Source organism: Dendropsophus ebraccatus, chromosome 1 (genome assembly GCF_027789765.1).
Source record: "Dendropsophus ebraccatus isolate aDenEbr1 chromosome 1, aDenEbr1.pat, whole genome shotgun sequence".
NCBI lineage: Eukaryota > Metazoa > Chordata > Amphibia > Anura > Hylidae > Dendropsophus > Dendropsophus ebraccatus.
Window position 1 is genome coordinate 168,915,651 of NC_091454.1, and position 16,409 is coordinate 168,932,059.

Consider the following 16,409-nt stretch of genomic DNA (forward strand, 5'->3'; position numbering starts at 1 on the left):
GAATAGGAGGCTATGAAGACCTTTACATACAATGGGGGCGAAACTAGGTGACACCAAAGACAACAGGTGGCCTTGTATCCCACTTATATGACTGAAAGTGTGGCACAGAAACGTCATAAATCTGGTGCTTGTCTGTCAGGCCTCCATCATGAAAATGGTTCCACCAATGGTCCCCATCCAACCTGACAAAGCTTGAGAGGATCTGCAGTGAAAAATGGCAGAAATTTCCCAAATCCAGGTGTATAAACCTGGTGGCAGAGTTTCCAAACTGGGGTGCCGGGAGAAGCCGCTAGGGGTGCCGCGGGATCCCGGTGGGAAATGTGCACTGTCACTTTAAGCATCCCCAGAAGCGGCAGCCGCGCAGCTTTTAGGGATGCACGGATCACTTTGATGTTCAACCTGCACTGTGAGCAGGTGGAACGTTAAAGTGAACAGAGTGTAGGAGCAGGACCTGTCAGCATCCTGCTCCTACATTTGATTCCATAGGCCGCCGTCCTCGCAGCTCGCAAGTTGGAGCCTAAAAATAGAAAAGAGCAGCTCCCTGTGGACACACAGCTGGATTAGGTTGATGTTTTGTTTTTTTTTTCTTGTTTTTTTTTATAACTATTAGTGCAGAGCAGGTGGGGGGGCTCAGTAGTATTGGGGGCATATCATGGGAGACATTAGGGGGGGCATATTACTGGGGGCATAGCAGGAGGCATATCATGGGGGACATTACTGGGGGCAAAGCAGGAGGCATATCGTGGGGGACATTACTGGGGGCATAGCAGGAGGCATATCGTGGGGGACATTACTGGGGGCATAGCAGGAGGCATATCGTGGGGGACATTACTGGGGGCATAGCAGGAGGCATATCGTGGGGGACATTACTGGGGGCATAGCAGGAGGCATATCGTGGGGGACATTACTGGGGGCATAGCAGGAGGCATATCATGGGGGACATTACTGGGGGCATAGCAGGAGGCATATCATGGGGGACATTACTGGGGGCATATCATGGGGGACATGACTGGGGGCATATCATGGGGGACATGACGGGGGGCATATCATGGGGGACATGACGGGGGGCATATCATGGGGGACATGACTGGGGGCATAAGAAATCATCATGGTGGTCTGGGCTGGATGGAGAGGAAAAGGGAAAGTGACGCCTCAGATCAAAGAAGACGTCACCTGTGAGTCACTGAATGACAGTTTTTGTATTTTGAAAAACATTTGGTAGGGGTGCCCTGAGCTTATTTTTTTTCTTCCAAGGGGTGCCCCGAGGTGGAAAAGGTTGGGAAGCACTGCCTTGTGGCATCATACCCAAGAAGACTGGAATCGCTACCAAAGGGGCTTCAGCTAGTGCTTGAGTAAGGGGCAGTTCACACGGAGCAAAAGCAGCAGAATCAACTGTGGAATCCTGCCTGCCTCAGTGTCGCACATTGTTTCTATGGGAGGGCTCCACTTCCGCCACTCTCTGCTCAAAGAATTGACATGTCAATTCTTTGAATGGAGAGCGTCAAAAGCAGAGGCGCACAAGCCCTCCCATAGACACGCTGAGGCAGGCTGGCCACTGTGGAATTCTGCCGCTTTTGCTCTGTGTGAACTGGCCCTAAAGGCTCTGAATACTTATGTCAATGCAAGATTTTAGTTTTTCTTTTCAATAAATTAGCAGCAATTTATAACATTCACTTTAAACATTGTCATTATGGTGGAACTGAGTGCAGAATAATGGGGAAAATCCATTTTGTATGTTAGCACAACTCTACCATATAACAGTATAATAAAACACGACAGGGTCTGTAGACTCCCTGAACGCATTATACATTCACACCGTGAGAGAAATCATTTTGAAATAATTGACGGATAGTTTTTATTTTGCCTGAGATAAAAATCTCTTTTCAATTTCCAGCCTGTGTATGAGGCAGAAGGAAATACATTTAGTGGCATCACCTGCTGATCAGAGGCTTTATATTACGGTTACATTGGGATCATGCTGAGATGAATGGAGAGGGTCTGCAGATTACAAGCGGGGGCGCAGGCAGGAGAGATAGATTGGTTTATATGCATCGGGGGTTCCAAAAGCTGTGACAGACGTCTCCAGCACTGTTTATGCTATCAGCAATACTTGAAGCACAACTGACCACATTAATAGTGGAGTAGCTGTCATGGCTCAGTCAATGACCAGTCATTCATTAACAGGGATATTTTCAGGTTTTAGGCACAAAAAACATCTGCAAATGAATGCTTTTTTTTTTTTTAATACTGGCTGTATCAATTCTTTACAGATTTCAAGATCTGTTTGTTGCCTGTGATTAGGGAATAGAAAGGGTCTGCCCTGTGATAACTATGTAGGTGCATAGCTGTACTGTAATAGACCGTACATCCGTGTGACCATCACATGGCCAGAACAGATTCTCATCCTCTGGAAGTAAACATGATGCTATAAGCTGGCCAGACACAGACATGAGCTATGTTACCAAACTCCAACATAAACATGCACACTTGGTATAATTGTGTTATTTCTTTGGGGACAGAATAATCACATAAATGTTTTTCAGGAGTTTAAGGATGATCTATGAAATCTAGATTTTGTCCTTCAATATCAGATTGGTGGTGGTCTGACTTCTGGCACCCCTCATGAGCTGCAGCCTTTTTTAGTGTTAACTTGGCAGAGCTCACAGCATTTCATAGTGGCTGTGTCTGGTACTGCAACTCTCTGACGCTCAGTCTATTCACTTGAATGGGGCAGACGTTCAGTACTAGGCTCAGCCACTACAGTAGAGTGCTAGAAAATAGTTTGCAGTATGGTTTGTAAAAAATGCATGCAGTTCTTTCTTTGAAGCCAAAACTAGGTGGAGATCAAAATACATTAGAATATAAATAAGGGTATGTTCATATCTCGTTTTTAGCCGCACGTCGGGCTACACGGCAGAAATCTGTGAAAAAAGGATGCTGCCGTGCAGCCGACGGCCACGTGACGACCACATTGACTTTAATGAGCAGGACGGAGTCATTATGTGACTGTGTTCTGCTCATTTGCGGGACAGACACAGCTTCTGGGCAGGACTCAAAAGCGTAGTCGACTACGCTTTCGAGACCTGCCCAAAAGCCGTGTACGTCCTGCAAATGAGCAGAACACAGTCACATAATGACTCCGTCCTGCTCATTAAAGTCAATGTGGCCGTCGGCTGCACTTCGGGCTGCACTTCGGGCTGCACAGCAGCATCCTTTTTTCACGGATTTCTGCCGTGTAGCCCGACGTGCGGCTAAAAACGAGATATGAACATACCCTAACAGATTCTACTTCTACTTTTTTATTGAAACCACTCCTGGTGTGGAAATAAAAGAGAGGGGTAGTAGTTCTTTATATTATCTAAATCATTATGATCCCACCTGGCTTTGGCATCAAAGCTGAAGCAAAAATTGCAATGTGGAAGAGCTTCCTAAAGATGATCGAGAAAAATGGAAGGTCCCCAGAGCTAAACATCAAGTGCCATAGCTAAATAACTCCGGGTCTGAATACGTAAACCTAAGCAAAATCTTTAGTTTTTCCTTTTCAATAAATTTGCAAACATTTCTTCAACTCAGTATTCACTTTATCTTTAGAGAGTATTGGGTACTGCAACATAGCAAATTGTGAAATAAACCTAAAAGGGTGTATGGACTTTCTGTATGCATTGCATATCCTAGTTTTTAGCAGTTTATTCTGATATTATCTAAATGTCAAAACATGTTGTATGTGCAATTAATAGGGGTATTCAGATAGCTAGGGGTCCAACCGCTTGGACCCCCACCAATCCCAGGAATGGGGACACAACTGCTTCATTCTCTAAGGGTCCTATTACATCAACAGATTATCTGACAGATTTTTTTTGAGCCAAAGCCAGGAATGGAATATAAACAGAGAACAGGTAACAATGGAAAGACGGAGATTCATCATCTTTTCAAATCCACTTCTGGCTTTGGTTTGCAAAAATCTGTCAGATAATCTGTTGGTGTAATAGGGCCCTAACACTTTCAAGTTCAGAAACATATTGACAAATACACAATCTACGTTACAGAAACATTTTTAATATTACAATTTGCGTAAAATGATATACATTTTAGATCTTCTCTGTTAAGCTATAGGTTCTCTTGAAATCACATTCCCAACAATTATCCATCATCATCATATTATTATTACACCTCTGACAAAAATAAATAAAAATAAAACCGAGACATTGTACATGTAGATTCACACAATGGGTTTTTTAACAAAGCACAGTATTGAATACAAAAGGAAGGAGGAGGAGGGGCAGTTCCTTCTTTACACTTTACCTTCCTCTAGTATTGGCTCATGGCTAAAATAAAACTGCATAAAAAACTGCGTGTGAATTCAGCCTAAATGGCACTTCATCACTATAAGCATTTAAGTATTTGGTCTCATATCTTATATGCAAACTACAGCTAGGCCCTCTTCATTGCAGTACCTGCTATATGTTTATTATAAACCGGTTCAGATCGCCAAGGCATAAACCACAACATATAAAATACGCTGGCCAATAAAAAGAAGTTAATCTTTGCATTTTTGTGTAGCCCTTGTAAGTCACATACAGTGATCACCATGAGCGATTCACATCTGGGTTCTGTAAACATACATGGAGAACAACTAACCAATACATAGGAAGCTGATAATCTGGCAATAGCACAAGATGTCCATTAAATACTAGTACAGTATCTACCCTTGTACCTCACAATGCTTGAAAACTACAGTTTGCTGTCCTTTGGATTGTGCCCACTTCTACCAATTTCATATTTAAAACTCATTGCATTGCATGCGTGTGTAAAAACATACAGCTTTAGGCTATACTCACATAACATGCAATTGAAACCATGGCCGTTCTTGTCATAGAATAATGTGTTAAAGTCAATGCAAACAATGGCCGTGGTTCATACAATGTATTGAACAATGGCTGTTATTTGGTTTGGCCTTGGAAGTAATTGACATGTTAATTATTTTTGTCCGTTGTGCTTTGAAATCAATGCAATTTTCAGTGCAACAACGGCCATTGTTTTTGAGTGTCAAACAACGGTTGTTGTTCGTACATTGCGTGAACATAGCCTTATACAGCATTTCTCTAAGGACTTTGCAAATTGATTGTAGACGTAAAATGAAGCATCTATCTACAGCAAAGTAGAATGGGAATTAACAATAAAAATGTATAGATTATTCCATATAATTTAAAAAAAAAAAAACAATTTGGGCACCCTACTATCAAATGGCCCATTCTGCGCCTCCATTAGCATGCAGCACTGTATTTCCTAGCGTTGGAAACCAGTTATGGAAGGCCAACAAACCTCATTATAATTCAGTGGAGTCTGTCAACCCACATTTTCACCTGTCATATGACTAATCTGGCACTGACATTATGGTTTGCATTGTAACAGAAACCATTATGATGCTGTGAATATATCCCAGCCTTATATTGTTTGTAAAATGAAAAAAACATATTAACAGCATTTACTGTGAACTGTACATGCCTTTACACACACCAAACGCATCCATAAGATCCAATTTCCCTGATGAATGCCAAAGAGAGTCCTTTTAGGCAGTCCTTTTTTCAGCTGTATTAAATAGTGTGGTTATTTGCGTGGTTATTTTTTTTAAACAGGTATTCTGGTGTTTTGAAAAAATTCATATGAAAAAAAAGCTCCCACTTCCAGCCACATGCAGATCCCATTCAGCCTCCTCCTCTTTCTTCTTCCTGCTTCTAAGACGAGAGCATACTGAATGATCTGCCTGGTCAGCCAATCACAGGCCACAGCAGTGTCCTGTCTTAGCCAGTGATTGGCTGAGATAGCAGTTCCTGCTCTGAGCTCTTGTCTTGGAAGCAGAGAAAATGCAGAAGAACAGAGCTGCAGGGGCAAACTTACACAATTCCCATTTAATTACATTTTTTTTTAAATGTGATATATGAAACTGTATTGGCGGAACTTAAACTTAGGCCACAAATGTGAAAACAACCTTATTGGCACAAATTCCTTCAGCTCCGAAAGAAAAAATAGACTCTATATTGAGAAAACAAATCCCTATTTTTCATAGACAGTGGGTAAATTTTCAAACACTGGCACCTTGGAACATAGGCTTGAAACACAACCACCTAATATCTGAGTCATATAATTTACTAGGTGCAATTTATACATTATCTATCCATAAATCAATCTTCTTTTTGTTTAATTCATAGCCTGCTATTTAGCACATTAAAACGGTGCAAACTTCTGTATTTTTTCCTTATACGGTATATTCTTTTGGTGCATCAACAAAAATCTGAAGAAAAAAAAAAAAGATAAAAGCCATTCTAATCTTCCTTTCTCAGATGGATGATGATCATCATACCTTTTGCAACTGGATAGAGGGAAAGCTTCAGTTGTTACAGAAACATGGGTTTGTGTGGTGTCATTTCCTATACTTACCTGAGTAGTCCACTGGCACATGAGAACAAAGAATGGAAAGTAGAGAACCCAAAAGTCCTTTGTACAATGATATATTTACAAGAAATCAAATAGTCTAGCAAAAAAATATGAATGCAGTCAAATTAGGAATTAGAAGGCCATTTCTCTAAGTGTCTGACAGATGAATTCCTATTGTCGTCCTATAAGACCGTGACACCAGGAGACTCTCTGTTAGTCTTATCTCATTCTCCCTTCAACAAGCAATGGAAGATGTATTTCTAGGAATGATCATTTCTGATACACCAAAGCTTTTAGTGCGTGAATCCCAGTGGTTGAGTCTAGAAAAGAGAGACCAACCCGACGGCTCATGACCTGGTCTCTGTCATTGATTCCAGTATCCGAGCCCCATTTGTAATCGCTGTGGTTAGGAAGACAAATTTGTAACCTAAAAATAAGAACAAAATATGTATATGAAACAGTGGTAGCACATATTCCTAGGATTGCTTCCCTCTAAAAACTGCAGTGCATGGTACAGCATGTAAAGACTACGTACTGCAGAGAAAGAATTCTTTTCACTGCTTTCCCAAGCAAAATAGAGTAATGAGCTATCCATCGACTACATGGGCCATGTATGTATGTATGTATGTATGTATGTATGTACTATACACATAGGCAGGCTAAATTATTTTACAGACATTATAACTGTATCTCTAGTATGAAGGTGATGCAATCCTGGTAACGTCAGGAAATTGGCTATACGGCCATGTTTACATGACTGAAAAGTCTGTTGCAGATCTTGTATGCTGTGGATTTGGCCACAGTTTTGAGCACAAATTAGCTAATCCAGATAGCCGGATGTGAACTCCATGTCTCAAAAGTCTTCTTTCAGCAACACAGATTTCAAATCTGTATCGGAATAATTTAACAGAATTCATCGGAAATCATGTTAACTACAATACAGGTTCCATGAATACAGAATACAGAGTCCATGAGATTTTTACACAGATTCAGATCTAAAATCGGCACCATAAAAAATGTCAATGTACACATACCCAAAGATATAGCTAGCTACATGTAGCAGATTTGTTACACAAATTTCTAAAACTGCATCTGAATGGAGGCTGCAGAAATCCACCCACTGAGACAGCATTAGTTTTTCAGTAACAGAAATTTCTGCTGCATGTGAATATAACCTAATGCTTGAGTAAGTTGCTTATATCAAGTGTTAATAGTCATAAAACAGTATTATTATGTGGGATTGTTCATAATGAAATTCTTCTAAAATCTCCTTGCTGTTATTTAATGGGAATTTTCATTACAAAGAACTATCCTGGTCATGTGATCATACAAATGCAGGGAAAATTACAAATAAATTCACTATTTATGGCTTATATTACATATATTGTACCTAATTCTTTTCCTAGAAATCTCAAAGCGGAGATCTCCGAAAATGTGCATCCTCCAAGGAAAACCACAACAACGGTCCTATGAGAATCCGATAAAGAATTCCTCTCCGAGAGTTGTTCTGCATAAAAAAGCAAGATATAACATTTCTTAAATAGGTTCACAAACTTCCATCATAATTTTATAGAAAAGATAATTACCTGCAAATTCAATGCTATTGAGCAGACGCATCACTTCTTCAAGACCTGTCCAGCCTTTACGTGTCAAAACCTAAAAAAAATGCATAAACTTGTAAGCACACAGCACACTGCTATACATTCTATACACATACTGAAGAGCATGTCACCAGCATCAAAGCAGCCTTACAGATTCCTTTCAGAAAACTCAAAGAACCTTTGCAATATGTTTCCTCAGAACTGTCTTGTTGTTTGTTATGCAACACATTATTTTCAGTTGTTTCCTGAATTTAAAGGTTTCATATCTGATTGCTGTCATAAATTTTCGGTGAATAACAATTTAACAATTGTCCCTTATCATTTTCAAAAGCAGAGACATGCCAAAAGTTTTGATTGGTTGGGGGTCTTTGTGAAATGTGAAAAGTACAGATGAGCGAATTTACAGTAATAAAGCAAAGCGCTTTGTTATCTCTGCAATCCGCTCATCAGCCAGCTGCCTTTTACTCACAGCCCCACGTGCCTCTGCTGCAACTTCAGAGCGTGTCTGCGAAGGGGCAGGCTGTTCAACCAATAACTGGCCGTGAGAGGACGGCAGCAACCAGTGATTGGCTGATTGGCCTACCACTTCACAGACACGCTCTGAAGCTGCACTGGCAGCTGCAGGGAGCGAGGAGTGGTAATATATGAACTACACTTTTAAAGCAAGGGCTGCACAGACATCGCTAACAACATTGCTGCATGATAATCAAGCCGTGTAAATCTAGCAGATCAGCGCTCATTTACCATAGTGATCAGGCCATGTAATACAGTCCCTAATCAACTTAAGACAGGTGTGTAAAATGACAATTATTGGTAGCCTAAGGATATAGCTAATCAGCCATCGTTTAGCAAGTAATAGTGTGCTAAATGTCATTTTAGGAGGTAAAGGGCTCAAAGGGATCATGACTTTACACCTATTAGTGACGGAATCTGAGAAGAATATACCGTGTGCACAGTGTTTATAACACTGATGTTTTTTTAGAACACTGGAATGAAAGCTGACAAACGGTAACCGATGTAAATGGCCTCAGGAGGATATGTTTGACATGTTGAAGAATTGTCCGCGTTTAAGACGCTACCGGAGTGAAATCTGATTAATTCAGTATATTAACTGAACATCAGAATATCTTCTGATCCTGTACTTTGATTCCTTGTTCTACTGATGCAACTCCAAGGAACATTACAAGCAATTGACTCTGCTACACTAAAGGTATACATGTGTAGATACACAACAGCGGATGGCTGACTTACATGTTCAATTATTTTGCAACTTAGTGGTGTGTAAGCACCAGTGAAAACATAGGCCATGTCCTTTGGAGTCTTCAGGTCATATTCTCCACCTGGCCGAGGAATCTGCAAAAAAAAATAATTAAAAAAATGTCAGGCTCCATAGAAGGAAACTGCTGGCATACAATATTCCTGAATACACTATCCAGGAAAATTATCAGGCAAATGCTCTTCCATCAAAAAGAATTGTCATACTGCAAACATTTACATGTACCATACACTTTCCACATAACAAGATCATAGGCTTCTGCCTACTTTGATGTTATTTTTTTTTTAAATAGGGAGTACATGGCTTAATACCTTGAGAATTACTTGCCACTATCCTTATCTGCAGAGAAAACCTAGTCACCCACACCCTTCAGAGCCAGGAAACGCTTATTGATGTCTCAGCTTTTTTGCCATTCTACCAACCATAGTGATCACCCAGCTAATGCAGACCACTACTATACCCGACTGGCTATGTGTTGCTAAGGTAGTAGCAAATATGTTCTCCTATTGAAGTCACACCACAATGGTGATAAAACGTTACATAACAAAGTGGTTTTCTTTATTAGGCTGGCTCACATAACAACTGTGCCCTTTGTGGCATGTACAGTATGCATTGTCCCAGGCAGGCACGTTACCCATTTTCTGAGCATAAACATTTTTGTATTTAAAATAGAATTCAGTGGGGCCTGTGTCTGTCTGTGTATGTCAGCACCCATTTTGACAGGTAGCCACTGCAGAAGTACAATGGAAGGCACAAATGTGATATGAACGCAGTCTTATTAACCTAGAACAACTCTAAGAGTATGTTCACATAGGCACTGAGCACAGGCACCAAGCCTGAAGATCCCATCGACTTAAATGAGAGCTTCGGTACTAAACTGCGCTAAAAAATATATATATATTACATCACTTATTTTCAATGTGCTGACTTCCATTGAAGCAGGATTTTGGACATAAAATATGAGCACATTTCTATATCCAACAAAATTACAATATCGTTTTGCCCATGTCAAAGTACCCTTAAACTCTGTTCACACAAATGTCATTGCTTCTATATTTACAGGATACATGGCTACACCAATATAATCCATGTTCCCCTCAATGATAATGTCTGTCAGGTATTTATATAAGTTTTTTTACTGGATACAACAGTGCAGCATATAATGTTATTCTGGACATTTAAAGTGGCAAAAATGATGTGAAAAAATAAACCTGGCCATACAAAAGAGCATGTTAGTCCTTCCAACAGCTATTTCTCTCCACTCCACCACTAACATGTACCCTCTTTTCAGCAGAGGGTGCATGTTAGTGGTGGAGAGAAAATAAGCTGCTACTAGACACCTAGTCTAATTTATCTTCCATGGAAACAATTCTAATTCTTCTTGTCCCAATATCTGCTGTCATGGGGATAGTTAAGGGCCTATTACACAAGTCGACTATCAGGCAGCAGCATTTCTAGAAACACAGCCGATAATAGGCCCGTGTAAAGGTGACAGCGATCAGCCAAGGACCTCGAAAACACCCAATCCTTGGCTGATCGTCTGTTTAGTGCAGGTTTTAAAATTTATCATTGTCAGCCACACATCTTCCTGTGTAAAGAGGTAATAGTAATGTGTGTCAGGTAACCCTGAAGATACAGCCAGAGAATCGGAGAAGCCAGATGCCGAATCACAAGCAGTGTGAAGTATAGACTGCTTATGATTATACATATCTGGGGTCTCAGTTTTGCACGGATAATACAGTGATCATGCACCTTGGGCCCTCGATTTCTTCTGCAGTATAAAGGCACGGCAAACGAGTGGCGATCTTCTTGATCCGTGCTTATTTGCAGCCGCTCGCGAAATTGGCAGGTGTAAAAGGATCCTAACATACGCATAAGACTGATACTGTTAAAAGCAAGATATAGAAATAATATGTTCGAAAAACTTTACTTACTAGTCCCAGCTTTTTACTGATCCCTCTGAAATGGCTTTTTTTTGCCAAAGATGAAAAAGCATCAGTAAGCTTTCCTGTAAGCCATACACAAAGATACAATGTCAGAAATGTCAAATTCTATCACTATTGTTCACTAAAGTTACATAATATCTCTCCAAGATAAGGGAGGAATGGAATTAGTCAGCTCTTATGGTGGTTTCCTCTGCCTCTGAAAACTTATTTGGTGAGCCCTATGCATAGCAATCAACCATTGTGCCCGCGGATGGTACATTTAGGGTACTATTACACAAAGCAATTTTTCAAGGATCAGCAATTAATGATAAACTATTTTAAACGACCGCTATAGCGAACAACCTGAAATCGTTCACCCAATTACACGGGAACGATTATCGTTACTTATGATCGTTCTTGCGGTTGTATTGACCTTGCTATTGCGTTCGTTGTTATATATTAGTGAAATCGCCTGTAAAACTTTTAGGCAGAAGAGCCAACCTCACCTACAGCTTTGTCCGTGACCAGTTTGCTCACTCTGCTCTCCACAGCAGTCAGTGTCTCTCCTGGAACCTGTTCGGTAAGCAGACCAGCACGTTTTAGATTGGAAAATGTGAGCAGATGTTCAGGGCCATAACTCTGCACAAAGCATAAAACAAGGAGTTGAAGCCAAGAATAAAGTTGTTTAAAAGCATATCAATATCAAACTATCTATCATTGCTTATTTTAACTGACTCTGCACTGGCAAATCAATATAACTGGGGATAACTATGTTACAGTAACCATATGAGACATCGTTGTTGTATTTCCTAATTTTATTACAAGGTTTCCTCTTAATCATTGCATTAGTATAGTATTTAAAGGCTCTTTTCATATATAAATTATTTTAAAAGTGCATTATATGAGTTCAGCCAAGACACAAACTAGGCTATCACAGGGCTTTATTAGTTTAGCATGAAAAATATGGAAGAAACTAACAGTATTTTTTGTGGCAGCTCTAGCGCTTTCCTGATTGGACGCTAAAGTTGTCACCGATTGCTGAGAGGAGGACCGAGAAAGTGATCAGTGCACTAAACATAAGGAAACACCTATGCAACTGCAAATTTTTAAATTAACTGGTGTCAGATAGACATACAGATCTGTAAATTACTTCTATTAAAAAATTTCCAGTCTTCTAGTACTTATCAGCTGCTGTATGCCCTACAGAAAAAGGTCTAATTCTTTTCAAATCTGAAACAGTGTTCTCTGCTGCCACCTTTGTCCATTTCAGGAACAGTCCAAAGCAGGAGGGGTTTTCTATAGGGATTTGCTACTCCTCTGGACAATTCCTGATACGGACAGAGGTGGCAGCATAGAGCACTGTGTCAGACTGGTAAGAATATAGCATTTTAACAGCAGACTAGCTCGCCTCATGTTATGAACATGTATGTACTTAGGTTATATTTCAGCCATTTTTCTGATTGTACTGTATTATGTTTCTAGTATAAAAGCAAGTGTTTATTCATGTTTTCTCACTGTTTATTTAGTTGCACCATTTCCTACACTTCAAAAACTATAAGGACTTCACTATACAGTCTCACCTCATTGAAGAATAGATGGTTTACCTCTATGTAAAACTGCACATAGGCTACAAGGGCAACAGGTAGCCAGGACAGAACAACAATCACACATACCTGTAAATACTGAGTCTTCAACGATCTGTAATCTTTTCCTATTAAACCTAAAGAAATAAATAGTAAAATTAAACACTTTCTGTGTACACAAGTAACTAAAGGCCCTATTCCACGGAACGATTATCGTTCGTATTCGGCCGATATTGGCCGCTACGGACGATAATCGTCCCGTGGAATAGAGTGCAACGATCAGCCGACACCGTTCATGTCGGGTGATCGTTGCAGTCGCTTGTTTTTCAACATGTTGAAAAACAAGCGACTGATATAGCAGCGATCTGCTGCCGTCGCTCCGTTGAATAGGAGCGTCGGCAGCAGACGCTGCTATATCCTATGGGCTGCCCGGACGATCAGCGATCCCTCGGGCAGCCCCCCCGCAGCTCGCCGCCGCCCCCTCTCGCACTCACCCGCTCGCTGCAGCCGCATAGAATAGCGGCGGCAGCGAGTGGGGAACGAGGAGCAAACGAGCGCTGAGAGCGCTCGTTTGCTTCTCTAAACGACCGGTGTAATAGGCCCATAAGTCTACATGGTTAGTGACACTAGAGACGAGACCTACCATTTTCTGTGAGTGACAGTAGACAAAGCAATCGTAAACTCTCAATGGGCGAAACCTGGAAATGCAACAATAGCCAGTTGTATGTATGTAAGAAATAAGCATTGTCTGACACTTGTTGCTATTCAAAACACTCACCTGTCTGTTTATATGTTCTTCTATTAAATTGATGCATTCCCGAATGTCAAATCCTTCTAGTAATGCTTTGTGTAGAATTGGGGGAAAAAAAAAGATTTAATGCTATCATTAACTAATTTATCATAATCATTCCTGCTGCTCAGTTCAAAGTGTAATTCTCAAAGTTTTTATACATTATATTATAAAAAGGGGGGATTTAAAACATTATTCCAATGTACTTTATTAACCAGTTCAGCTTACTTCACCTCCCCCCTAATCCTATATCCCTGCTACGTATCCTATCTATGTCTGTACATCTGTACTGGATGCTGTACCTAACGCTACAGATAGAGAGGTAGAGATACACAGCACCAGGGAGAGCCGAGCATACAGTGCAGGAGCCACTCTGATGCTGGCAATACTCAGGCAGCCCTGCATTATGAGTGTAGTCCCTGCAGTTTGAATTGGTAAAGGACATATCATTTCATGGTCACATGACTATGATCTCACAGTTCCCTCAGCTACTCAGTACTGTTGAGTATGGAGGGTGCAGGGGAGCTGCTGAGGAGCTACAGCAGAGGTGAGAAGAGCTCCTGGTCCTTCTCCCTCACCTGCAGTATCTACTGGGCAGGCTAATATATCACCAGGAAAATAGCCTTGTCCTACTTCCACTTGTCAGGGTTCCCTCTGTTGGTGGCTCCTCACTCCTTTACAACAGATATTGGGGCTGGGAAGTGGTGTGAGGGAGAACTGAGGCGAGGGCAGCCAACACCGGAAGAGGGGTTTAAGTGTCTCTGCTGCAAGAGGAAGTGAGGTGCAAGTGATCCAAAAGGCCTGAGGGGTCAGTGCTGCAAGAGGAGCCGAGGTTATCAATGCTGCAAGAGATGCCGAGGGGGTCAATACTGCAAGAGGTGCTGAAGGGGTCAATGCTGCCACTGGAAGAGGTGCTGAGGGGGTCAGGTCAAGCAGCTTATTGCTGGGAATGCCGGCTGTTGGATGCCCACCAGATATTGATGACTTATCCTGAGGATAGGCCATTAATAAAAAAAATATCAGAAAACTCCTTTAGGGTGCCTTCACAAGTACCAGATCCGCAGTGGATTTCACGCTGCGAATCCAGTACCTTTCATCCCTATCAGGGAACATACTGGCAGCGGGATTGACATCCTGCTGTAAGTATGTGAATTAACCCCCCGCAGCCTGCCGCCGAGAGCATACATTACCTGCTCGGCCCCGCGGCTCCAGGAGAGGCTCCTATCGGTCCTGCTCAGCCAATCAGTGCAAGGCAGCACTGATTGGCTGAGCGGGACCGGAACCGGAAGCCTCACATGGAGCCGCAGGGCCGAGCAGGAAAAGTATGCCCTCAGCGGCGGGCTGCGGGGGGTTAACTCACAGCAAGATGTCAATCCCGCTTCGAGTATGTGCTCTCATAGGGATAAAAGGCACTGAATCAGCAGTGAATTAAGCTGCGAATTTGCAGTGTGAAATCAGCCGCGGATCCGGTACGTTTGAAGGCACCCTTAATGTGAAGCTGCAATTCAGGTTTCGAACTGCTAACACTGTTAGGTCAGGGAGACACATGGTACCTTTCATATATGTGTCTGTGCTTCCAGAATGCAGAAAAATACTTTTATTTTCTGGTGCTAAGTATTACATGAGCTTTTCCAAGCTTGTTAGGTGCCATCTCCCTCCTATCCGTGACCCTGCTTACAGCTAGTCTTCTAGTTTGCTGTCAATCAATCAGGGATATGTATGGGATAAGGAGCAAGGAGGCACTCCAGCTTGCTGTGCTTCAGGGGCTTGGCAATGCCTCTCTGACACTTCGAACTGAAGAATAAAACATTTTTTTTATGTTTTGGAAGCACAGACAGACAGTCACAGCTCTCTGCCTGTCAGTGCGGCCTGTTAGTAGCCTCTTTGCCTGTCAAATCACCCCAGCAGAGCACGCTGACAGGCAGAAAGCTGTGACTAGTTACAACCTAGTCTGCTCAGATGACTAGTTCAAGCCTCTCTCCTTGCCTCGCACGCTAAAATAAAAGACATTATTCCTGGAACTACACTTACTGTTGAAGACAAATATGGGCAAATATGGTAGAGGAGCTGTTTAGAAGCTCTATTTGGTCCAGCTGGGAACTATATCAGCATGATCGTGCCAATTGGTTCCCTTTAAGCAAAGTCAACACCTGCCATAGTATACGTGTATGCAATTACTTGGATCTTTATTTTTTAAGAGATAAGTGACTAGTGATGGCTGACATTTTGTATGTTTTCCTATTTTCTAACAGAACCTCCAATGCAGATGTAAACAGAGCCTTACTGCCTTATGTAGCTCAATGTGGACAGTGCCCTTAGTATAGAAGATTGCTTTGCACGGTGCTGCACATTTACTCATCATCCACAGTGCGAAATATTACATTGTTGGAAATGGAGGTCATGGGGTGTGATGTGAAACCCTTCAGTTTGTAAAAGGACCACAAAGCAGGTGTGATCCCCTTAAAAGCAACATACAACCCTTACAATGCTCGGTTTTCAGTAGCTCCTGGAAGTCCACTTTAGTTTTCCTCTTCATTATAGATTCACAGGCTCCAATATCTGTATAAAAAAAGAAAAGTTAAGCCAACATTTCTCGAATATCCTCTGTTTCACTAAATTAGTGAACAGGGATCAGTAATGTTCCGAGGTTACAACACATTTCCATCATTAAATGATGGTACACAATGACAACAGTCCCTACATGGTAGCTTTGGGAATATTATGCATTACTATGGAATTAGTTATTTCTGTTACTTGTATGTAATTACTTAATTTATAAAAATACAAAATAAGTAATAT

General features: G+C 41.4%; 1 protein-coding gene across 3 annotated transcripts in view; it reads right to left on the reverse strand.

Moving 5' to 3' along the window:
- Nucleotides 1-4,049: 4,049 nt before the first annotated feature.
- Nucleotides 4,050-16,409, reverse strand: part of VPS33B (VPS33B late endosome and lysosome associated) — a 36,229-nt gene continuing 23,869 nt past the window's right edge. For all 3 annotated transcript variants that reach the window (XM_069984247.1, XM_069984257.1, XM_069984266.1), the window contains exons 15-24: nucleotides 16,095-16,169; nucleotides 13,599-13,663; nucleotides 13,464-13,518; nucleotides 12,911-12,957; nucleotides 11,744-11,876; nucleotides 11,247-11,320; nucleotides 9,288-9,389; nucleotides 8,022-8,091; nucleotides 7,826-7,942; nucleotides 4,050-6,862 (exon numbers count right to left, since the gene is read on the reverse strand). In XM_069984247.1, coding sequence (XP_069840348.1) covers nucleotides 6,783-6,862; nucleotides 7,826-7,942; nucleotides 8,022-8,091; nucleotides 9,288-9,389; nucleotides 11,247-11,320; nucleotides 11,744-11,876; nucleotides 12,911-12,957; nucleotides 13,464-13,518; nucleotides 13,599-13,663; nucleotides 16,095-16,169 — 818 coding nt within the window. In that variant the 3' untranslated portion in view covers nucleotides 4,050-6,782. The remainder of the gene's footprint in view (nucleotides 6,863-7,825; nucleotides 7,943-8,021; nucleotides 8,092-9,287; nucleotides 9,390-11,246; nucleotides 11,321-11,743; nucleotides 11,877-12,910; nucleotides 12,958-13,463; nucleotides 13,519-13,598; nucleotides 13,664-16,094; nucleotides 16,170-16,409) is intronic.